The 26,083-nt window shown below is 42.3% G+C and overlaps 1 protein-coding gene across 1 annotated transcript in view; it reads left to right on the plus strand.

Annotated features, from left to right (window-relative positions):
• Positions 1 to 26,083, plus strand: part of LOC126183365 (structural maintenance of chromosomes protein 4-like) — a 313,166-nt gene that overhangs the window by 106,957 nt on the left and 180,126 nt on the right. Inside the window, exon 9 of the mRNA XM_049925284.1 lies at positions 19,585 to 19,774. Within this exon, the coding sequence (XP_049781241.1) occupies positions 19,585 to 19,774 (190 nt within the window). The remainder of the gene's footprint in view (positions 1 to 19,584; positions 19,775 to 26,083) is intronic.

Here is a 26,083-nt window from a genome sequence, read left to right on the forward strand (position 1 = left end):
ACTTCTAGTTCCCTAGCTGCTCGTGGGACCGAGATGGATCCTTCGAACTCCTCTTTTCTTCCTCCCAGCGGAAAGGGTGGGCCGCTGGAAGGTTCTAACACCCAGTCTCTTAAGAGGGCCCGTGCAGTCAGTCCCCCTGACTCCGGCGCTTCTTTAAAAAGTCCAGTCTTAGGTAACAGAATACATTCTGGTAATCCGAATGTGTTTCTCATTGTGAAACGGAAGGAGGGTAGTTTCGAGAAGGTTTCGCCCTTCTATATACAAAAGGGATTGGAGGGAATCTGTGGCTCCTTAAAATCGGTAAAGCGCTTACGTAATGGAACCTTGCTAGTGGAAACTTCCACTTCCCAGCAAGCCAATAAACTTCAGTCTGCTAAATGCCTTGGAGAGTATGCCATAGACACTGAACTGCACAGCACCTTGAACTACAGCAAAGGTGTTGTGACATGCCGAGATCTAGCTGATATTCCCAAGGAAGAACTGCAACGTGAGTGGGCTCCAGAAGGTATCGTTGATGTCCAACACATCATGAAGAGGGTTGATGGCACTCTTGTCAAATCCGACTCCTTTATTCTGACCTTCAGTAGCACAAAACTTCCTGAACATGTTAAAGCTGGCTTCCTTCGCCTTAGTGTGAGGCCTTATTTCCCGGCCCCAATGCGCTGTTTCAAATGCCAGCGTTTTGGGCATACCACCTTAGGCTGTAAAGGCGAAGCGACTTGTGGAAACTGTGGTCTGGCTGCTCATGAAGGAGTTGGTTGCTCGCGTCCGGCAAAATGTATTAATTGCTCTGGGAACCACCCTGTTTGGAGTAGGGACTGCCGCATATTTTTAGAGGAACGCAAGGTCCAGGAAATAAAAACAACCCAGCGTATCCCCTATGGTGAGGCCAAGAAGATCTTTAAGTCGATGCAACCTCCCACATTTGCTACATCTTTTGCCTCCCTGGTTCAGAAGCCTACTCCAAAAGTAGATGCCTCAACGCAGACCGAGGTGGTGAGTGTTGGCACTAACACCTGTAGCTGTCAGTGCACTTGCAACGCACCCAGTGTTTCAGAGCCAGTAGCCCCTACTCGAACGGCGGACAAAGGTACAGTGGCGAACTTGGGCCAGCCCCTAGCTCCTCAAACAGCTGAGGCTGTTCCCAAACCCAGTGCGCCAATTCCCACTCCCACATCAGCTCCCCCAAAGTCCACCAAACCACAGAAAGCTACCGTACAGCAGCAACAGCGCGTCAAATCCCGTGGTAAACCATCGGACCATGCGGCTGTTGTTTTATGTGAGGCTTCATCTGACTCTTCCCCAGAGTTGATGGAGTACGATGTATGTGTGGGGCAATCATCTCGTCCCACGCCTGCCCCTACACCTGCTGCGGTCTCCCCGCCCCGTCGGAGAGACAGGATGCAGGTGCTACCCCCAACATAGATGGCTCCCATACTCCAGTGGAACTTGCAAGGGTTCAGGACGCATGTGGAGGAACTTCGTCTACTGTCTCAGGGTAGACCACTGTGTATCTGTCTCCAGGAGACGTATTTCCATCCATCTTACTCCCCTGAGCTACGAGGCTACACACTCCATAAAAAGGACGACCTGCGTGGAGAGAGAGCTAGAGGAGGCGTAGGTATTTTCGTCAGGACGGACTACCACTCCTCGCCTCTCTCACTTACAACGACTCTACAGGCCGTCGCTGTGTCTGTGCACGTGCGTCATCCATTGACGGTATGTTCACTTTACTTGCCCCCACATGATGCTCTTGATGAAGCAGCCCTCACCGACCTTCTTACCCAGCTCCCCCAGCCATTCATTATTTGTGGTGATTTTAATGCCCACAATGTGCTTTGGGGCTCTGCAATTACCTGCCCCAGGGGTAGAGCAATTGAGAGGCTTCTCCTGTCATCCTGTGCCTACTTGCTCAATGGAGGACAGAGTACTCATTTCTCCACAGCGACTGGGTCGTTCTCTGCCGTTGATCTCTCGCTTTGCTCTCCGGCTCTTGCCGCCAGTGCTCACTGGGAAGTGGTCGCTGACTTGCACGGCAGTGATCATTTCCCAATCTGGATTCACCTGCCCGATGGCGTGGGCCCCGAAAGGAGACCACCACGATGGGTGCTCAGTGGAGCTGACTGGACACTTTATAGCCAGTTGGCCCAATTCGACCACTGTGCGAATGTTGAGATGTGGGTGGATCATATTACCAAAACGGTCCACCACGCCGCTGCAGCATCCATTCCACAGTCCACAGGCCACCGGAAGAGGCCACCTGTGCCTTGGTGGAGTGCCGAATGCCGCTCTGCGATCAGGACCCGGCGTGCGGCTCTGCGTCGGTTCAAGTGTCGGCCGACTGCTGAGAATCTTGCAGCCTTTCGGGTGGCGAGGGCAAGATGTCGCCGCATTATTCATGAGAGCAGGAAGAGGTCATGGCAAACGTTCCTGAACACCATTAATCGTTCCACCAAAAGTTCCATTGTGTGGGAGACCATCAGGAGAATTTCTGGCAGAGGAGGGCGGTGCCCCATAGCTGCTGTAATGAATAATGGCACTCTCCACACGGATCCGCGAGACATTGCCCAGACTATGGCAGCGTATTTCGCCACAGTTACTGCAACAACCAGTCAGGATCCAGGTTTCCAGTGCCATAGAGCCGTTGCTGAGAGATGTAGTCTGGACTTCCATTCCACCTCTCATGAAGTTTACAACTGCCCATTTTCTATGTGGGAGCTGGATTCTGCATTGTCTGGCGCTCGTGACACATCCCCTGGCCACGACAGGATCCATTACAGTATGCTGTGGCACCTCACAATGCGCAACAAAGACATCCTCCTCGCACTTTTTAATGCCATTTGGGCGTCGGGTCACTTTCCTGACGCGTGGCGTGAGGCGGTTTTAATCCCTTTTTTAAAACCCGGGAAAGACCGCTCGAGCCCAAGTAGCTACCGTAGCATTGCCCTCACTAGTTGCATAGGGAAGACCTTGGAGCGGATGGTCAACCGCCGCCTTGTCTGGATGTTAGAATCCCGGCAACTCCTTAGTCGCTTTCAGTGTGGGTTCAGGAGGTTTCGTTCCGCCTTCGATAACCTTGCCCTCCTGGAGGCGGCTATCCAACAGGCTTTCCTACGCCGTCATCACCTTATAGGTGTATTTTTCGACATCGAGAAGGCCTACGATACTACTTGGAGGCGTCTCATCCTGGAGCAGCTTCACGAATGGGGTTTTCGTGGTTGTCTTCCTCTTTTTCTTCAGTCTTTCCTCTCGCCACGCTATTTTAGATACCGAATTGGTGACGTCCTGTCCGATCGCTTTGAGCAGGAGAATGGTGTCCCTCAGGGTAGCGTTTTAAGTGTGACTCTGTTTGCCATCGCTATTAATAGCATTACGTCCATAGTGAAAAGTCCTGTCCAGTGTTCTTTGTTTGTGGATGATTTCTCTTTGTTCTGCTCTTCTTCAAGCCTTGCAACGACAACCCGTCAGTTGCAACTTACGATTAGGCGTTTGGATGATTGGGCGAAGAAGAGTGGTTTTCAGTTTTCCACCGAGAAGTCTGTATGTGTTCTGTTTAACCGTTCTCGTTCGCTTTTAACCTTTCCTGAGTTGCGCTTGAGGGATACTATTCTTACTTTTAAAGACACGGTGAGATTTCTGGGGCTCATTTTTGACTCGAGGCTCACGTGGTTACCTCATCTTAAAGACCTGAAACGGCGGTCGCTTCAGGCTTTAAGTATTTTAAAATGTCTTAGCCACAGTACATGGGGAGCTGACAGGACTTGTCTGCTCCAGTTTTACAGGGCGTTTGTGCGGTCTCGGCTCGATTATGGGTGCACGGTGTATGGGTCTGCGAGGCCTTCTTACTTAAAAATGTTGGACGTTGTGCACCATGAAGGGCTTCGGTTGGCCACTGGGGCATTCCGAACTAGCCCCATCCCCAGCCTCTGTGCAGAGGCTGGTGAACCGCCACTTCATATGCGGCGACGGCTACTTACAGTGCGCCAGGCGTATAAAACTTTGTCCACACCCTACACCCCTGCATACCATACCGTTGCTCAGCCTCCTCTGGCACGATTGTTTCATAACCGGCAACGTGCAACGCAGCCCTATGGGATTCGCGCACAGGATTGCCTCAGTGCGATGTCTATGGCTGGTCTTCGTGTTTTACGTCGCGGTTGGAGCAGATCTCCACCTTGGCTCCTCCGGAGACCCAAACTTATTTTAGATTTGACTAATTTTAAGAAAGATGGCACACCAGATTCTACATTCCAATCTCTGTTTTTTAACATTTTAGATGTGCATCACGGTTTCACTGTCGTTTATACTGATGGCTCCAAACAGGAGACTTTCCTTGGCTGTTCTGTGGTGTTCCCTGCTCATGTTACCCGGATTCGCCTCCCTGCTGAATATACCGTTTTCGCAGCGGAGCTCCACGCGATCCTGACGGCACTGGAGCAGATGAATCGAGTTCGGGGCGATCGATTTCTTCTCTGCTCCGATTCTCTTAGTGCCTTACAATCACTGCAGAACCTGTACCCGACTGAAGAGATGGTCCAGCTGATACATGACAAACTGTACTCGCTCCAACGGCGGGGTAAAGAGGTATCCTTCTGCTGGGTGCCTGGTCATGTCGGCGTATGGGGCAACGAACAGGCTGATCGGGCTGCCAAGGAGGCCTGCAGAGAGCAGGATGTGGTCCAGTGTCCTATCCCCTTGCAGTCAGTCATCGCTGCACTCCACAGGAAGTGCATGGAGTTGTGGGAGGCTGAATGGCTGGCGGTGACGGCCAGTAAACTGCGGTTAGTAAAGTCAACCACTCGGCCGTGGCGTTCCTCCTGCCGGCTGCTCAGGCGGGAAGAGGTGGCGCTCACACGTCTTCGGATCGGGCACTGTCCTCTGACACATAGCTATTTATTACAGCGGGAGGATCCTCCGTTTTGTGATGCTTGTGGTGTGCACATCACTGTCCGGCACATTTTGACAGACTGCGTTTTATACCGTGATGCAAGGGCAGAAGCACAAGTTGATGGGGATCTGCCCTGTGTTTTAGCTAATGATGAGACGTGTGTGTCTAGGGTTTTTAAGTTTTGTGATGTGTCTGGACTCTGGCCTAAGCTTTTAGGCTGGCGGTTTTAGTGTATTGCAGAGTGGCTGACTCCTCCCTTTTTTCCTTGCGGTCAGCCAGTCACTTCCATCTGCTCCATTGTTTTAGCTCCCTCTACCTTTTTCTTCCTGTGTTGTCCATGTTTTATTGCTGACGCCCTGCTTCATCCCACGCTTCGGTGTGGGTGAGCACATATTTTTCAATGATTGTTCCCCGTGTTTTATGTTCCGTTTTATGTTGCGTTAGATGTAAATGTTGTGAGTTTTTTCTTGACACCCGCCTCACTATCATACTGAACGGGCGCTGAAGACCTTGCTGTCGTGCGCCCACAAAACCCTTCTACTACTACTACTACTTTGGGGCAGTTCTATAATCTTTTGTTTGAAGATTTTCCAACCAGTATTCTGTAAATACATACTGACTCATTCCATGACCAAGTAGGTTTGACTGACTTGGTTCTATGGCCAGTAGATAAAATATTTAATGAGGCATGAATTTATCTCAAAAAGACAGCTTAGACCCCCATATAAGAGACCGTGTTTGTTGAAATAGACAAAAATATTGTCTCTGTCAAGGTAAAATTAAGTCTGACTGTGAAGTTATCTGGACATACATGATTAGCCGTGATGAACTCAAGTTAATCATTGGATGTTTTTATTGGCCATCCAATTTTCTTGTAACAGTTGTATAATCATTCAAATAAAGCCTATGTTAAGTAGCATGGAAATACTCCAATCACATAATATTAGTTGGAGGCAACATTGACGTACAGAGTATAGACTGATATGTTCGTGGATTTATTGCAGGTACTGTGGACAATCAGTCTTGAGAAGTAGTCATGGACACATTTTTCCAAGACTGTCTTGAGCTGCTAGTTCAACAATTCACTCTCTATGAAAGTATTTTAGTCCCTATAGCTACAAGCATGTCTGATCTCATCAGCTGTGTCAGTATAGAGATTGGGACTAGCAATCATGTCATCATAGTGACTATGAGCACTGAAGTTCATAAATCCATCAAGAAAGCTAGGAGAGTTTTCATTCTGGGAAGAGCTGATAACATTGTTAACATTCTACTTAAACAATGAATGGACATACTTTAGTTCAAATATGGTGGATGTAGAGGAATTTTGGTTGAAGGTTAAACTGTTTGCAAACAATGCTCTTTAGAAGGATGTGCAAAGTAAGGGTACTGAGGATGGAAAACACTACTGTGGTTGAATTACAAAGTTCAGTGATTGGTGTGGAAGCAAAGATTGTTGCATTCTCAGGTCAAAAAAGAATGCAGAAATAATAATAAGATTGATGTCAAAGCATATAATTTCCACCATCGTGGCTTAGTGAAGGATCTTGCTGGGAACCTGAGAAAATTCTTGTCCCACATGAAATGGCTAAGTAGATTGAAGGACTCTATCCAGTCACTCATTGATCAATCTGATGTGGCTAAAAAAGACAGAAAAAGGAAAACTGAACTTTTAAATTTTTAAACTTTTTTCTAAAATGCCTCTGAAAAATTTGTAGTTATTACAATAATCTGCCAAAAGATATCATCACCATACAGTCAGGCTTGCTCTAATGTTAATGACAAATATTTTTTTAAGTTCATTAAGCTAACTGGACACTTAGCACTTACAAATTTCAACCTAATTCACCAATTAAATCTGAAAATTATTCAGGGGAACATCATGTTGTATCAGTTGCATGAGGCTGTGGATCAATTGGAAATGTTACATACAGCCAAGGCCAACATGCCCATTGATGCAATATGAACCAAGTTAGTCATTAACAAACTGAAACAGTCACTGGAAGCAACTTGTGCATACAGTACTAATGACAGATCACAATGAGTGCTAATCAATTAACACTGATAAATATGGGAATTTTTTCCAGACACTTTTATTTATTTATTTATTTTGATCCAACATCAACTGATTACAAAAAAGTTTTTTTTTTTTTTGTTCCAGTCTTCTGGATAAGTCAGAGCCTTGCTTACTAGGGTTACGTATTATTGGCTGGCACTTTTATCTACACAACTGTTTCTAAATTTATTTGAGAGAACAGAGTTACATATATGGACTATACATTAAAAAAAGTGTTATTGTCATACTTAGATTAAGGAATCTACAGTTTGTAACACAGTATTCATATCTGACATTCAAATGTATACAGTTTGTGACACAGTCTAAGATCTGAGATTACAAATATTTTTAGATAGGTGGTCTTCCATCATACGAATGTACTAAATCTAGAAACTCATCTATTGAATATACAGGATTGTTTAGGAGCCATAATTTTAATTTCATTTTTAGTTTTGGAATGGGCAATTTGGAGATATTAGGATGGAAGCAATTCTGTAGTTTTATGCCTGCATAGTGAGGGCTTTTCTCATAAAGTTTTGTTCTATGAGAGATGATGTGAGGTCTCTCTCTACCTCTAGTGTTGTGATCATGTATATCTTTATTAAGTGTTTTGTTACTGTTTACTGCCATAATGATTATCTTCAGAGCATACATGTTATGAACAGTTAGTATTTTAAATTCTTTAAACAAATTTCTGCAGGACTCCCTGGCACATTTCTTTCCCATAATTCTAAGTTCCTTCTTTTGTAAGATAAGTACACTTTTCATATTACCTTTACTGCTGGATCCCCATACCTCTATCCCATAACTTAGATGGGATTCAAATAGTGCAAAATATATTTGCCTCAGAGTGGTGGTGCTACAAAAAGGTGTCAGTCTTTTTAGGACATACAGGGTGAGTCACCTAACATTACCGCTGGATATATTTCGTAAACCACATGAAATACTGACGAACCGATTCCACAGACCGAACGTGAGGAGAGGGGCTAGTGTAATTGGTTAATACAAACCATAAAAAAATGCACGGAAGTATGTTTTTTAACACAAACGTACATTTTTTTAAATGGAACACCATTAGTTTTGTTAGCACATCTGAACATATAAACAAATACGTAATCAGTGCCGTTTGTTGCATTGTAAAATGTTAATTACATCTGGAGATATTGTAACCTAAAGTTGATGCTTGAGTACCACTCCTCCGCTGTTTGTGTGTATTGGAGAGCACCGAATTACCTAGGGATCCAAAGGGAATGATGATGGACCTTAGGTACAGAAGAGACTGGAACTGCACATTACGTCCACATGCTAACACATTTTCATTGGTCTATTTCACTGACGCACATGTACATTACCATGAGGGGTGAGGTACACGTACACGTACACACATGGTTTCCGTTTTCAATTATAGAGTGGAATAGAGTGTGTCCCGACATGTCAGGCCAATAGATGTTCAATGTGGTGGCCATCATTTGCTGCACACAATTGCAATCTCTGGCGTAATGAATGTCGTACACGCCGCAGTACATCTGGTGTAATGTTGCCGCAGGCTGCCACAATACGTTGTTTCATATCCTCTGGTGTTGTAGGCACATCATGGTACACATTCTCCTTTAACGTACCCCACAGAAAGAAGTCCAGAGGTGTAAGCTCAGGAGAACGGGCTGGCCAATTTATGCGTCCTCCACGTCCTATGAAACGCCCATGGCCCGTTTTTGTTAAAACACGCAACTGAACGTCGGAGGTTTCAAGCGTCAACTTTAGGTTACAATATCTCTGGATGCAATTAACATTTTACAATGCAACAAACGGCACTGATTACGTATTTGTTTATATATTCAGATGTGCTAACAAAACTAACGTGGTTCCATTTTAAAAAACCTAGGTTTGTGTTAAAAACATACTTCCATGTGTTTTTGTATGGTTTGTATTAAACAATTACACTAGCCCCTCTCCTCACGTTCAGTCTGTGGAATCGGTTCATCAGTATTTGATGTGGTTTGCGAAATATATCCAGTGGTAATGTTAAATGACTCACCCTGTATATGGTAGTACATAGCTTTTTGCAAATATCATTCACATGATCAGACCACTTTAACTTTGCATCAAGTGTCAAGCCAAGAAATTTGGTAGAGTATTGTTTTTTAATGTATTTGTCACCCATTAGGATTTGGTTTTCATGAGTATTTTGCCTCCCAAGATCAAATTCAATATAGACAGATTTATTTGTGTTTAATTGTGTTTAATTGCTATGTACCTCAGCAGGAAAGTAACTTCCCTGAACAAAGCTGTTATTCTTCCTCTTTCAAGTACGTATGTGCCTTTACTGATTTCAAAGACCATTATAATGGTTTATGAACCAAAGATTTTAAAAATGATTTCAATATAAGCTTTTAGTGTTTGTAACTTAGGTCCCAAAGTTTAAATATTCTGCTAACTTAGAGGAGTAGTAGTTAACAACCCCAACCAGGTTCATATAATTTCCATGGAAATACTTAACGTTTTTAGCACTGTGGTTGTGAATTTCGCAGTATAAACAGACTTCACTTTTATTATTAATCACGAACACCATTCATCAGTAAATGAATTGCCACATAAGCACAAAAAGCGTGAAGTCCCTGAAAAAACTTTTTCAAAATACTTCGCACTTACCTTTACATAATACTCCTACTGAAAATGTCTGTAGAATAAATACATTTTTTTATTTTAACTGCATTTCACTAGAAGATTATGCTGCAGGGCAGCAGTGAGTGTGGACACATCTAAAGCGTACTAGCTATATTGTATGTAGGTCAACACATTGTGAGAGATTTGAAAGTACAAAGTGGGCATAACTAAACTTTCCTGATGTAAACTACATAAAAACAGGAGTTCAGAGATGTACTATGTGTGATTTAATTTTTATCAACACAGAAACTACAACTTCTTTCTGATGTTCTTGTGTACTGTATATACAGGGTGCTGATTATTGAACTATATGAAAAATCAACATACATTGGTTACAAACTATGGTGTGCACACACTTTATTCATCATGTAAACATCACTACAGATATTCAGATTTAGGTTATGACATGATCCATATGCCTCCCATCATTGGCGATAATGTGGTTTTGAGGTTATTTCTGTTCACTTTATCTTTAATAATGCCCCACAAAAAGGAGTTGCATATGCTCATATCTGAAGAATATTGCAGCTAATCAAGGCCCATGCCAGTGGCTTCTGGATACCCCAGAGCCAAAATTCGGTCCCCAAAGTGCTCCTCCAGGACATCAAACACTCCTGTTTTGATGGGGTCAAGAGTCATCTTGCATGAACCACATCTTGTCGAAATCAGGGTCACTTTGGATAATGGGGATGAAATCATCTTCCAAAACCTTCATGTGCCATTCAGTAGTCACCACGCCATCAAGGAATATCATATCAGTTTTCCTGTGACTGGACATTGCACAACATACAGGCTACTGTTGAGGGTAGAGAGACTTCTTGATTATGAAATGTGGACTCTGTCCCCCAAATGCACCAATTTTGCTTTTTGATAAACTCATCCAAATGAAAGTGGGCTTCATCACTAAACCAAACCATACTAATTCCCATCGTGCCCCATGGGCAACGGTGAAGTCTGAAAATCCTACTGCAAACCATTCCGAAGTTATGGTGATTTTTTTGTGTATAGTTCAAGACCAACCCGTCACACAAGTCATGGGAGATGGGCAACGGCTTGAAGTACGGGATTGCCTTCAGAAGCGAGGTACAGTGGGGACTGTGCGTGCCCTGGGACTGCTACGGTAGCTGTGAAGGTCCTACAGGAATCCTGAAAAGTTATGGCTAACGGGGCTCTGGTGAAGCTATGATAGGCCTATCAAGCCAGTATTGGAATGTGATTTCTGCTTTCAAAAATAGAATGGACATCGGAAAGGACGGATAGAATTGACAACAGACTGTCTATAAACAAGGACTAAGATTTGGGACATTAAATATACAAACATTGACTGGCAAGGTGGAGGAGATGATAGACATGATGGAGAGAAGGAAGTTAGATCTATTGGGGTTAGCTGAAATGAGATGGAAAGGAGAAGGAAGAAGAGAACTGAGTAAACGCTACTGACTGTCCTGGAGTGGAAATGAGGAGGGAAGGAGAAATGGAGTCAGAATAGTAGTAAGAGATGGATTAAAAGAGGAAGTGAAGAGAATAAATGATAGGATGATGAAGACCAAAATAGCACTCGAGGGGACATCCATAGAGGTAATACAAGTGTATGCGACACAGGTGGGTTGCACTTCTGAGGAGAAGCGAGAGTTTGAAGAGGAAACGTAGAAGCAGAGGGGAATGAAGAATATGCTAGTAATGGGGGATTTAAACACACATGTTGGAAGAGGAAGACAAGGCTGCGAAAGTGTACTTGAACCAGAGGGTTGGGGCTGCCGATATGAGGAAGGTGAAAGACTGTTGGAGTTCTGTCAAAGGAACGGCTTGCTGGTTGGGAACTCTTTGTTCAGGAAAAGAGAGAGCCACAAAATTACCTGGTACAGTCAAGACTTAAAGAGAAAGTCTGTAGCTGATTACTTACTGTATGATAGTGAGATGAATAGGAACATCATTGGAGGCCATCAGAGGCCTTGAATAGTGACCACCATTTGCTGGTGATGAACCTGAGAGGGACTTAGGATAATAAAGGGACAGGAAAGCAGGAAAGACATAGAAGAGTATGGAAGTAGGAGGAAGAAAGCAGGCTACAGTATCTGCAAGTAGTAGAGCAAAGAATTCCAAAGGATGAACCAAAAATGGTAGAAGAGGAATGGGGTAGATTCAAGGGAACATTAGTAAGTGTGGCAGAAGCAATATGTGGGAGGACAAGCAAGAAAAGAGATTGAAAGAAACACCCTGGTGGAATGAGAAAACAAAGGATATAGTACAGAAGAAGAATGGAGCTTTTAGGGTATGGTTCCATAAGAGAACAGTTGAGTCAAGAGAAGTGTATGAGGCAATAAAGAAAGAAGCAAAAAGAGTGGTGATGGAGGAAAGAAGAAAGTGAGTGGAACAGTGGATCAGAATGATGGAGGAGGATAGTGAAGGTTAAGAAAAAGGTGTTATATGGGATGATTAAAAGTAAGAGGAAGAACGGTACCACAGATTATGCTCAGAAGGTGAACAAAAGTGGACAAAATGTAGAGAAAAAGGAGGAACTCAAGAATATGTGGAAGGAGTATTTTGAAGAACTCCTCAACCCGAATAGAGACTTGGATGAGGAGAACAAGCCAATGAGAAAAAAGAGGAGGAACAGCAAATAGAAAAAGACCTTACGTGGGGGGGAAGTGGAAGAGGCATTGGGCAATTTGAAGGGAGGGAAATCACCAGCTCTGGATGAGGTAAGTGTACAGATGGTGAGAGCAGCAGGAGAGGTGGGGATACAATGGCTATATTGAGTAATGAAAATTGTCTGGAGACAGATGATGATCCCAGAAGACTGGAAGAAGGGGATAATTGTTCCGATGTTTAAGAAGGGAAATAGAGAAAAGACAGCAAGAGCTATCGAGGGATAATACTGATTCGGGCAAAAGGAAGAATGAGAAAAGAGCAACATGACTTCAGAACAGGAAAGTCCATAGTGGATCTAATTTTTGCTTTGAGAAAACTGCAGTAACAGCACTATGAATATGGAATAGATCTGCCAATGACCTTCCTGGACATTAAAAAAGCATTTGATAGTGTACATAGAAGCAAAGTGTGGAAAGCCCTGGGTAACAGAGGAGAAGCAAAACAGATTATTTGGAGGATAAGAGAAATGTACCATGGAAGTTTGAGCTGTGTGAAAGTGGGAGGAGAGAGATCAGTTTGGATTGAACAGAAGAATGGCTTGAGGCAGGGAAGTGCACTTTCACCATTATTCTTCATTGTAGTGATGGATGATACAATGAGTACAGTAGCACAAGTAATTGGTGAAGGAAAGATGAAAGCTACGGTGTTTGCAAGTGAGCTGATGATTTGAGGGAATAAGGAGGAGGAAGTACAAGAGCAGTTGGACATATTGGAACAAACAGTAGAAGAATATAGTATGAAATTTAGTGTAAGAAAGAATGAGATGGTTATCACAGCAAGAAAGGAGGTGAGAGGAACAACTGGAATAACAGTTGGTGGGGAATGATTGAGGAGAATGGAGAGTTTAAAGTACCTAGGAAGCTTGATACAGGAAGATGGAAAAAAAATGACAGAGAAATAAACGAGTGGGGGAGAAAATCGGAATCATTTCAGAAGAGTGTCAGTAGCCTGATACGGAGCAACAACGTACTCCACATCAGTAAAGAGGTTATATACTGGTCATACTATGTCCCGATCCATATATATTCATCAGAAACCTGGGTTGTGAAAGGAAGAGAGAAAAGCAAAGTACAAGCTAGTGAGATGAAATTCTTGAGAAACGGTATTGGAGTGACAGAGACAGGCAGGTTAAGAAATGAGAAGATCAGAGAGGTGGAACCATTACAGGAGGAGACAGAGAAATCAAGCCTGAGATGGTATGGGCACATTAAGAGAGTGGAGGAGAAGAGGATACCCAGGAGGATACACGAGATGAAACTGGAAGGAAAGAGACCAAGAGAAGACTGAGAGACAGATGGCGGAAAGGAGTAGAGGAATGCGTCCAGAGGAAAGGAGAAGACTGGACCAAGTTGGAGAGATGGTGGCAAGACAGATGATGATGATGGAGATGCCTATGTTCCATACAGTCCTGGCCAGAGGATGGAAACTGTCGATGATGATGATGATGATGATGATGATGATATAACTTCAAGAAAATAGGCTGACTTTACATACTCTAATACAGTTTTTAACTGTTTCATTAATTAAACTATAATATGTTCACAAATCACATCTCTCAACTGACTTGCCTAATATATTGTTAATCTTTCTACAAAACACTGTGAAAGGGACTAGTAAAGAACAACACTATGATACTGCTCAGTTAAAAAAAGCTATTTGTTCATGTTAAATTGGGGTTTAATAACAATGCAGTAGAGCTAAAAGCAACTTTCTCATCAATGTTAGAAGCACCTGGTGGACTTTGTGCTAGCTTTACAAAATAGTGTACTCTCAGCAATGTGTCATTATTAGTTCATAATTTGTCACAATTTTTATTAGTGCAACTCATATCTAGCACAAATTTCATATTCCTGTGACAATTTTTTTTATGATATCATGAGTACTACAAATGTGTGTGTAAAAGATGAGAATTCCTTAGATGGGTTGAAGCATTGAGGATGGAAAGGATTTTTCCTCTGTCAACCCTTTCGTTATCCAGAAGGGCGTAGATGCCATAGCCGGATCTGTCAAATTTTGTACCAGGTTGCGTAACGGTACCTTATTACTAGAAACTGAGAGTGCCTTTCAGGCACAAAAACTGCTTCGGGCCACACTCCTGTACACGTTCCCTGTCTGGGTGGAGGCCCACCGAACTTTGAATTCGTCTCGTGGTGTAGTCTATACTAGCTCCCTCGACGGATTGACTGACGAGGAGATTCAATCTTTCCTCGCTGAGCAGGGCGTGACGGCTGTCCATAGGGTCATGAAAAAGGTCAACAATGACCTTGTACCGACCCGGACACTTTTCTTGACCTTCGATAGTGTTAAGCTGCCATCGCGCATCAAGGCGGGCTACGAGGTTATTTCTGTTCGCCCCTATGTCCCGACACCTACGCGCTGCTACCAGTGTCAGCATTTCAATCACACTCGACAGTCTTGTTCCAATGCGGCTAAATGTGTCACTTGTGGCAGGGATGCCCATGAGGGTGACTGTCCACCTCCGTCTTCTTGTTGTGTGAACTGTCAGGGTGACCATGCCGCATCCTCCCGCGACTGTCCTGTCTATAAGGAAGAACGCTGTATCCAAGAAATTCGGGTCAAAGAAAAAGTGTCCACCTCGGCTGCTCGCAAGCTATTGGCTAGTAGGAAGCCCACGCTGCTCCCAGCGGGGAAATACAGTACTGTCCTCGCCTCTCCTCGGACTACCAGGGAAGTGGCAACCCAGACATGCGATCTGACCTTCAGCACCACGGTCGTCCGTTCGGCCAGTGCTAAGATCGCGCGGTCGACGTCTCCTCTTCCTCCCATCACCCCACAGACACCAGCCCCTTCATCAGCTTCTGCTAAGACGAAGACCCCGAAGTCAGATGCACGGGCCTTCAAGAAGGAACCATCCCGTGCAGACTTCCTACGTTCCTCGACCTCCCAGCCTTCGACCGGTACTTCCACCAAACGTCCTTCCAAAAAGGCTCATAGGAAGCACAGTTCTCCTTCTCTGCCATGGCGCATTTCTTCTCCTGCGCCACCCAGCAGTTGCCGCCCCAGGCCGTCATCCGTTTCGCCTGGCCGCACCGCTGGTAGCCGTACATCTGGCCGTTTACCGGTGGAGGAAGCTCCCCCTCCCGGCCATCCTCCCGAGATGGCCGATGAACCTATGGACCCAATGGACGATGACTGTCCCCCTACAGATAGCGGCGGCGGTGCTCGCTCGAAGCCATGCCCTCAGCGGCCTTCGAGGTGACCCCTTTTTTCATCTTCCTTTTCTTACGATGGCACTTATTCACTAGAATATTCGCAGCATTTGCTCCAACCGAGAGGACTTGAAGTTGCTGCTCCGCTTGCACCGTCCGCTCGTCGTAGCCCTCCAGGAAACGAAGCTACGCCCATGCGATCAAATTGCCTTGGCACACTACACCTCTGTGCGTTTTGACCTACCCCCTGTGGTAGGTGTCCCAGCTCATGGAGGGGTTATGTTGCTGGTCCGGGATGATATTTACTACGATCCCATCACGTTGCACACCGGCCTGCAGGCAGTTGCCATCCGCATTACTCTCCCCACTTTTACGTTTTCCTTTTGTACCGTTTACACTCCATCGTCATCTGCCGTTACCAGGGCAGACATGATGCAACTTATTGCTCAGCTACCTGCACCATTTTTGTTAACTGGAGACTTAAATGCCCACCATCCCCTTTGGGGCTCTCCAGCATCCTGCCCAAGGGGCTCCTTGTTAGCAGACCTTTTCAACCAGCTCAATCTTGTCTGCCTCAATACTGGCGCCCCTACTTTTCTTTCGGACACATCTCACACCTATTCCCATTTAGACCTCTCTATATGTACTCCCCAACTTGCACACCGGTTTGAGTGGTATGCACTTGCTGATACATATTCGAGCAACACACTTCCCGTGTGTTATCCTTCTCCTGCAGCATACTCCCTCTCCGTGCTCCTCTAGTTGGACCATCTCCAAGGCAGACTGGGGGCTCTTCTCTTCCAGGGCAACCTTTCAGGATCAAACCTTCACAAGCTGCGATCGTCAGGTCGCACACCTCACGGAAGTCATTCTCGCTGCTGCTGAATATTCCATCCCTCACCCTACTTCTTCTCCACGTCGCGTACCGGTCCCCTGGTGGACCGCAGCATGTAGAGACGCTTTACGTGCTCGTCGACGTGCTTTACGCACCTTTAAACGCCACCCTACAGTGGCGAATTGTATTAATTATAAACGATTACGTGCTCAGTGTCGTCGTATTATTAAAGAAAGCAAGAAAGCCAGCTGGGCTGCTTTCACAAGCACCTTCAACAGTTTTACTCCTTCTTCTGTTGTCTGGGGTAGCCTGCACCAGCTATCTGGCACTAAGGTCCACTCCCCAGTTTCTGGCTTGAAGGTCGCGAATGACGTCCTTGTGGCCCCTGAGGCTGTCTCCAATGCCTTCGGCCACTTTTTCGCAGAGGTTTCGAGCTCCACTCATTACCACCCTGCCTTCCTCCCCCCGCAAACAGGCAGAGGAGGCTAGGCCACCTAACTTCCGCTCCTCGAATTGTGAAAGTTATAATGCCCCATTCACCATGCGGGAACTCGAAAACGCACTTGGCCGATCATGGTCCTCCGCTCCAGGGCCTGATTCTATTCATATTCAGATGCTGAAGAACCTTTCTCCTGCGGGTAAAGGTTTTCTTCTTCGTACATACAATCGCATCTGGATTGAGGGACATGTTCCCGCATGCTGGCGCGAGTCTATTGTTGTCCTGATTCCTAAGCCGGGGAAGGACAAGCACTTGCCTTCCAGTTATCGACCTATCTCGCTTACCAGCTGTGTCTGTAAAGTGATGGAGCGAATGGTTAACTCTAGATTGGTTTGGCTGCTCGAGTCTCGACGCCTACTTACCAATGTACAATGTGGATTTCGTAGGCGCCGCTCTGCTGTTGACCATCTGGTTACCTTGTCGACCTTCATTATGAATAACTTCTTGCGGAAGCGCCCGACCGCGGCTGTGTTCTTTGATTTGGAGAAGGCTTACAACACCTGTTGGAGGGCGGGCATTCTCCGCACCATGCATACATGGGGCCTTCGCGGTCGCCTCCCTCTTTTTATTCGTTCCTTTTTAATGGATTGACAGTTCAGGGTACGTGTGGGTTCTGTCCTGTCCGACACCTTTTGCCAGGAGAATGGGGTGCCACAGGGCTCAGTTTTGAGCGTCGCTCTCTTCGCCATCGCGATCAATCCAATAATGGATTGCCTCCCAGCTGATGTATCAGGCTCCCTTTTTGTGGACGATTTTACCATCTATTGCAGCGCGCAGTGTACACGTGTCCTGGAGCGCAGTCTTCAGCGTTCTCTTGACCGTCTTTACTCCTGGAGTGTCGCCAATGGCTTCCGTTTTTCTGCCGAGAAGACGGTCTGTATTAACTTCTGGCGCTACAAAGAGTTTCTCCCACCGTCCTTACGACTTGGTCCCGTTGCTCTCCCAATCGTGGAGACAACCAAATTTTTAGGCCTTACATTTGACAGGAAACTTAGCTGGTCTCCACATGTGTCATATTTGGCCGCCCGTTGTACCCGTTCTTTAAATGTCCTCCGTGTTCTCAGTGGTATGTCGTGGGGAGTGGATCGAACTGTCCTACTTCGTCTATATCAGTCGATCGTCCGCTCCAAGCTGGATTATGGGAGCTTCGTATACTCCTCTGCACGGCCATCCATCTTACACCGCCTCAACTCCATACAACATCGGGGTTTACGACTTGCGATCGCAGCATTTTATACTAGTCCCGTAGAGAGTCTTCATGCTGACGCTGGCGAATTGCCACTCACCTACCGGCGCGATATACTGCTTTGTCGGTATGCCTGTCGGCTACTGTCAATGCCCGACCATCCGTCTTATCGTTCCTTTTATGACGACTCTCTCGACCGTCAATACGGGTTGTATGTCTCTGCCCTGCTACTCCCTGGAGTTCACTTTCGTCGCCTCCTTCAACACCTTAATTTTTCACTCCCTGCAACCTTTCGATTGGGCGAGAGCCACACGCCACCTTGGCTCCAGGCTCAGGTCCGCGTTCACCTTTACCTCAGCTCGCTCCCAAAAGAGGTTACCCCCGGTTCGGTCTACCACTCCCGTTTTTTGGAACTTCGTTCGAAGTTCATCAACATGACTTTCATTTATACAGATGGCTCTAAGACCAATGATAGGGTCGGGTGTTCCTTTATTGTCGGGGCACAGTTTCAAATACCGGCTCCGTGGCCATTGTTCGGTCTTCACAGCTGAGCTCTTTGCCCTCTACCAGGCTGTTCTTTACATCTGCCGCCACCGACATTCTTCTTATGTCATCTGCTCCGACTCCTTGAGCGCCATCCAGAGCCTCAGTGATCCGTACCCGGTTCACCCTTTCGTACACCGGATCCAACGCTCTCTTCAGCAGCTGGTGGACGTCGGTTCTCCGGTTAGCTTTATGTGGGTTCCTGGCCATGTCGGTATCCCTGGGAACGAAGCTGCAGATGCCGCGGCCAAGGCTGCGGTCCTCCAGCCTCGGACAGCTTCTTGTTGTGTCCCTTCGTCCGATTTTAGCAGGGTCATTTGTCGGCGCATTGTGTCGCTGTGGCATGCCGATTGGGCTGCACTTACAGACAACAAGCTTCGGGCCCTAAAACCTCTTCCCGTGGCTTGGACGTCCTCCTCATGCCCTTCTTGGCGGGAGGAGGTAGTTTTGGCCTGGTTAAGAATTGGACACTGCCGGTTCAGCCATCGCCATCTGCTGACGGCTGCGCCAGCGCCGTTCTGCCCATGTGGGCACTTGCTGACGGTTCGACACATTTTAATGTCCTGTCCATATTTTAACACACTGCGTCTAGATCTTAACCTGCCAAGTACTTTCGATGCCATTTTAGCGGATGACCCACGAGCAGTTGCTCGTGTTCTTCGTTTTATCAATTTGACAAACCTCTCTCAGGACATTTGATGATGCTGTTTTTTAATCCTATGCCTGTCAGTCTGTCTTTTATCGTGTTTTCCCTTTTAGTTGTTGTTGTCCACTTGTGCCTCGCGGTGCATTCTTAGAGTAGTCAGGGCGCTAATGACAATTGAAGTTGTGCACCCTAAAACCACAAAAAAAAAAAATTAGTCTGTCATACTTCTACTTTTTTCACTTATTGCAACTTTCACTATAACTGGCTGGGTAACTCAGTTCAAATGTTGCAGGAAGACAAGGACATACCACATAGAGTACATCCATGACTAGTAAAATTGAACTTCATGGTCAGAATATTCAAATTTTTAAATGTAACAACAGCTTCTATGCTATTTATTGTTAACCATAATCTGCTATACTGGATGAAGAATTTGTTCTTTCAGATTATGATGATGCAATGCAAAAGGCCCAGGAAGTGAGTTCAGAGGTGAACTGCTTAAGTAATGAAATAGAGGATAAGATTAACAATAGAGTTGGCTTAATTAAGAAAAATATAGAAAAAAACAAAAAGAAACTATCAAGCAAGTGCTATGAAATAACAAAAACAAAAGCTGATATTAAAAGAGCTGAAAGGTGAGTTACGGTAATCAGATCAAATTTCATATTATATAACAACACTAAATTTTAGGATTTTACTTTTGTACAGATTTACAGATTAATTTGATATAGTTGCTCACCCACTTGTTCAGGGTGTCATACCAAAAATAGGACTACTGCAGCAACAAATATAAATTAAAGTAAACATGATTACCAGAATTGGGTTAGTTCTACCAACACTATTTAATGTTTGACACATCATCTTCATAATTTTTAACATTTTTATGCAGCAACAGCAACAGATATTGTTTATATAAGAATATACAGCCTACAGTTGCAGCTTAACTTTATCGTTTACCTAGGTGTCAACATTAGTAATAACGTCTTCTTCAGAACTGCAAAAAGTTAATATTATAATGTGCTAGTAAATTTTATTAGACATTTATTGTATTGTATATTTATTGGCCTTGTGAATCATACACTGTACAGGGGTACATAATGATATAGGACAAGTCAAATAATTTGCAGTAAAGTTGAACAGAAAAAGCTTTTGTATGGTTTTCAGTATATAGCAATAGAACTCTAACATATGGGAATAACATTTCACAAATACATTTTACACACACACTTTTGGCCTTGATTATATAGACACACACATATATGTAATAGACCACATATAATACACAAATAAATCTAATGTACACATTTCTTATTTTGGCCTTAATTGTATAAACTATTTAAAATTTTTCACATATTTATATTATAGATAAAAATTCATCAACACTATAGTAACAATTCTGTAGCAAGTAGTCACTCACTGCAGTTTTGAATGTATGCATGCCAGTTATTGCCTTAATTTTTTCAATTATTTTAGAAAAAACAGATAGTAGAGAGACTGGCCTATAATTTGTTATATTTGTTTTTTCACCCTTTTTGAACAATGGCTTCACTTTAGCTATTTTTAGTCTTTCTGGGAAGATTCCCTGAGAAAGTAAACTATTGCATATGTCTACCATGGGCTTAACTACTAAGGGTGCACATTTTTTGATGATATGGTCTGGTATGTTGTCAGTACCAGAGGAAAATTTTGATTTTAGCTCCCCTATTATTTTTAGCATTTCCTGTTCATCTGTTGGGTGTAGGAAGAGAGACTTGTTACTAGGGATAGTTTTAATCTGATTTGCAGTGACAGCATTTTGAAAGTTTTGCTTCACCAGAATCTCAGCTGCCTTAGAGAAATAAGAGTTAAAATTATTTGCTATCTGTTGGGGATCAGATATTACAGAAGTGTTTTCATTCAGTTTGATATTATTGTATTCTCTCTGTTTTAATCCTGTTTCATGCCTTACAATCTCCCATATGGCTTTCATTTTATTTTGTGCATTTGCTATGAAGGAACTATTTGCCTTTTTTTAATTCTTTTTTTTATGACTTTAGTTAAAATCTTTTTGTAATCCTTAAAATACGAATCAAATTCTGGGGATGTGGTGTGCTGTCTAGATATATCATGAAGTAGTCTCTTTTTCTTCACAGATATTTGTATCCCTGTTGTTACCCATTTTATTTTCAGATCCTTTTTTGTGACTGTCTTTTTATGGAGTGGAAAGTGAAGTTCAAAATAATAGGTAAAACTATTTAGGAATTTATTGAACTTATCATTTGTACTTTCACATTCATAGATGTCTTCCCAAGTTTCTTTATGCAGATAGTTAAGGAAATGTTGTACATTCTGGTCATTATACTTCCTACATGTAGCAGTTGGACATTCAGTTGAATTAAGTGGTTTTCCTAACCTTATACTAATTTCTTGGGCTGTGTGGTCCCCAAAGCCTATATTGTGGGTTTGTGTTGTATGTTTCAAGGGCACATTTGTAAATATTTGATAAGGATTGTGGCTGAGGTTTCTGTGATGTGTGTTGGCGTTTCTATAGTAGCCTTTAAATTGAAAGTTGCTAAGAGGTTCAGTAAAGCAGTTTTTTGCTTAGACTCACTTGCAAAGTCAATGTTGAAATCCCCACATATAATTAGTTTTCTATTTTTTTGTGTAGTCTTGTGTAAGATATTTTCAAGGTTCTTTAACATAATGTTAATATTGCCAGTTGGCGCCCTGTATAGACAAATTATAGCAATTTTTTCGTCTTTGATTTCGATTCCATTTACCTCAATATCTTTCTCTATGGATAATTTTTCTACATATGGCATACATTTAAAATTTATGCTATTTTTAACATAAATGCAACTACCACCATGTTTAAACAATTTACGACAAAAATAACTACCCAATACAAAATTTGGAATGCATAGCATATGAAGTTTCTCTTTGTCAAGCCAATGTTCAGTAAAACATAATACAGAGGTGTTTTTCATGTCACTTTCCCACAAAATTTGAAATTCATTTACTTTGTTGGATAGGGATTGTACATTTTGATGAAATACTGTCAGGTTTGGAGTTAAACACGAGTTCTGAAACTTACTATCCTTAGTACTTATATTTATATTTGATGGTCATCCTACAGGATGCAACATTTTGTGGTACTTACATATAATATTATTTAAATGTTTGCCTAAAACAAGCCATGTCCTAAGTCAACTTTATAAAACTTGATGCATAACCAAAAGGTTTTGTCACTTCTATTACACTTATATATCTTATATAAATCATCTTGGGGCATCTGAATAAAAGGGACATTTTAGGAAGTTACGAGCAAATGAAGAATGTGCACAGTGTAGATGACTAAAACTTTGATACCCACTCAAGTACCTGCAAGTATAAATGTGAAATGTGATGATGGAAGCTAAATATTTGTTACACACCAAAAAATTTCAATAATTCAAATGTATTGTTAAGGGTGTTATATAACAAAAACAATAAAATTCATAAGATATTAAATGTGAATGGAGAACCATTAGCAGATTATAAATAAATGAGAGCACCTACTGATAGGGATTACATGAAATTTTTATAAATGATTATCAATTCACAATTCATATCGATGTATGTACACTGAAAGAATAAACTGAAGTAAACATTTTCTCTTAAACATCGAATGGGTACAAAGCTCACCAACAAAAAGTACCCGTGCCTTTTACCATCCAAAATCAACTGCAAATTTAATGTATTTACAGATGGATTTCTATCAATGTTTATCAGCTGTTTTCTGTAGTAAGCTATAAAATATAGTACTAATGACATTAAAAAGTCTTAGGATGGCTAAAGGCATCAAAATATTATGTGCAAGTAAAAGGAAATTGTACTGAATGATTAGAAGAAACATAGAAATGATATTTATTTCATATTATGAGAAATACTGTGCTTTTTAAGGAAAGATGTTAAAAAATTAAAGAAACCTCTTTGTAATGTCGGAAATTAATCATTCAAATAATGAAATTAAATTTATATGCAAAACTTTTTAACAAAAGTGAGTACTTTGTTATTAATGATGCAGCCAAATAACAAACAATAGCAGTCAGGTAGCCAATGTATTTAATGCTCATTTCTTGGAAGTAGCTGAGAAGATTGGCATTGGCAGCTCAAGGAATAAAGAAATAGAATATATGCAAGAAGCAATGCTAAAGCCTCATAAATACAGGCCAATCACAATAACACTATACTTTGCCAAATAAATTAAGAATGTAACTACACCTCTCAGAAACAAAAATTCTCATGTAGTTAAACATATCTCGGGGAACATATTAAAAATCCTGTTCTTCACATACATCACAGGGGATATTTCCAGGCTGGCTGTGAAATATGCTATTGCTGAACCTCTTTACAAGAAAGGTAAGAAGGCATGGATTGATAATTATGAATCAGACACTCGACTTGAAACCTCCTTAGAGGTATTGGAAAATCTTATGCATGCAAGAACAATTACTCTTCTCTCTCAAAATATGATAGGTATTCAATCTCAATTTGTATTTCATAAGTTTATGTCCACAGGGCATGCAATTTTTACAGTCCAACAATCAGGATGTATAAAATGTAAAAGACAAATAATGCCAATTGCTATTTTCTATGACATGACATGACATTACATTACAATAATATTTGTTCCATAGATCATTATACGACATTTTGTAATGATGTGGAATGTGTCAGTTTAACATAAGTTTTCTTTACATGACATGTTTTTTTTTTTCAGTTACTACTTCATATCTAAAATTTCATCTATTGAGTAGGTGTTGTCATTGAGAAATTCTTTTAATTTGTTTTTAAATGCTGGTTGGCTATCTATCAGACTTTTAATGCTGTTTGGTAAATTATTAGAGATTTTTGTGGTAGCATAATTCACCCCTTTTTGTGCCAAAGCAAGATTTAACCCAGAATAGTGAAGATCATCCTTTCTTCTAATGTTGTAGCCATGCACTTTGCTATTATTTTTGAAATGGGATGGATTATTAATTATAAATGTCATAAGTGAATATATGTATTGTGGAGGTACTCTGAATATCCCAAAGGGTAAATAAGGGCCTGTGACGTGATCTTGGGTGGGCTCCAGCTATTATTCTGAGTACATACTTTTGTGAAATGAATACTGTTTCTCTTAATGATGACTTACCTCAAAATATGATGTCATATGAAAGCAGTGATATGCAATAACCCTAATAGCATAAGAAGCTGAACCTAAATGTTCCAGCTGATCATCAATGTGTTTCTTCCAATTCAATTTCTCATAAAAGCCCTAACCCAGAAATTTGGAATATTTTGCCTTACCAACAGACTTTTGTTCAAAGTCCATATTTATCAATGGTGTTATGCCATTCACTGTACAGAACTATGTATACTAGATTTTCTCAAACTTAAGTGAGAGTCTATTTGCAGAGAACCACTTAATAATCTTCTGAAAGACATTATTTACAATTTCCTCAGCTAATTTTTGTTTATTGAGTGTGATTTCTATACTGGTATTATCAGCAAAAAGAACTAGCTTTGCCTCTTCGTGAATATAGAGTGGCAAGTCATTAATATATATTAAGGGGAGTTGGAACACCCTATCCCAACAGTGTTAAATTTAGTAACTTGGCTTCCCTCTATTTCAGGAACAACTGTAGCCATTGACATGAAACTTGTACAGGTCATTAAACTGTGTATTCAGAGTCTACTGAACTATAATAATTGTATTTTAGCCACTGCTTTTGGAAATACAATTTTTTAATTACACGTTTAAAATTTTGTGTACTTTTTTGTACGTTATCCTAAATAATTTTAATGTACATTACATTATGTTCTTCTTTAAGTTCAGTAGACTCAGGATATATATGTTATTACTACCTGAAAATTTGAATACCGTACTCAAAGTGGTTTCTGAGATTTAGAGAAAAATGCAACAGAAAATGTAAATTTTCAGGAATGCCTTCTAAAGCTTCAAAAGACTGTAACTCATTAAATATATGCTTCATTTATTTTTTATTTTTAGTCACTCAGAAGCACCCTGCATCATACTGTATATCATCCTCCTGATCTTTTTCCAAGTTTCTTGTTCTTTTCTTCTTTCTGGACTCAGTAGCCAATTGTGCAGCATACTCTGCTTTATCAATGCAAACCTTCCAGAATGAGATTTTCACTCTGCAGTGGAGTGTGTGCACTTGCCGGTGAATGGCGAAGTTCCGTAGTTCAAGTCTCGGTCCAGCAGACAGTTTTAATCTGTCAGGAAGTTTCAATGCAAACGTTGTCCCCTGTTCAAGTTTTCTGATGCAGTTTTCTCCAGGCTTAATTCCCATATGCCATCATTAAGAGCAATAACAGTGTCAGTGACCCCTCACTTTAGTTTCTTCATTCCAACAAAAACATTTTTTGGTAAGCAAGTCCATATAAAATTATTGATTGGGATTTTGAGTCTCGCCATGTACACACTTCTTCAACAATTCAGGATTTGCCAGGAATCTGTAAATAGGTTTTATGATATCCATAACTGCTGCTGGGATGGAATGTTTGTGGCTGTATGAACTGTATGATTACTGGGCATTGCAGTAATAGCACCATTAATCACGTCCACGTCCAGGAGGGCAAAGGTGGTGTTTTGGTTTTTCATCAGTTAACAGTCTGTGGAAGAAGGTAGCCCATACTGCCTGCTTTATTTTCAACAAATCCTCAGTATTAATTCTAATGTCTATCCCATAATACTATTGTAGTTCATCAATAATTTTGTCTATTAGCCTGCCTCTTATGGTTTTACCATCAGAAAGATTCTTGTCTCTAAAAATTTGTTTCAACTTCCTCACCCTGGGGCCCATCCTCTTCTGGACACAACCAACACATTCCAGTTTTCTGATAGTCTTCTCACCATAAGGCTGACAAGGGAACCTCCCCATCGCACCCCCCTCAGATTGAGTTATAAGTTGGCA

This window comes from Schistocerca cancellata, chromosome 4 (genome assembly GCF_023864275.1).
Source record: "Schistocerca cancellata isolate TAMUIC-IGC-003103 chromosome 4, iqSchCanc2.1, whole genome shotgun sequence".
Lineage (NCBI taxonomy): Eukaryota > Metazoa > Arthropoda > Insecta > Orthoptera > Acrididae > Schistocerca > Schistocerca cancellata.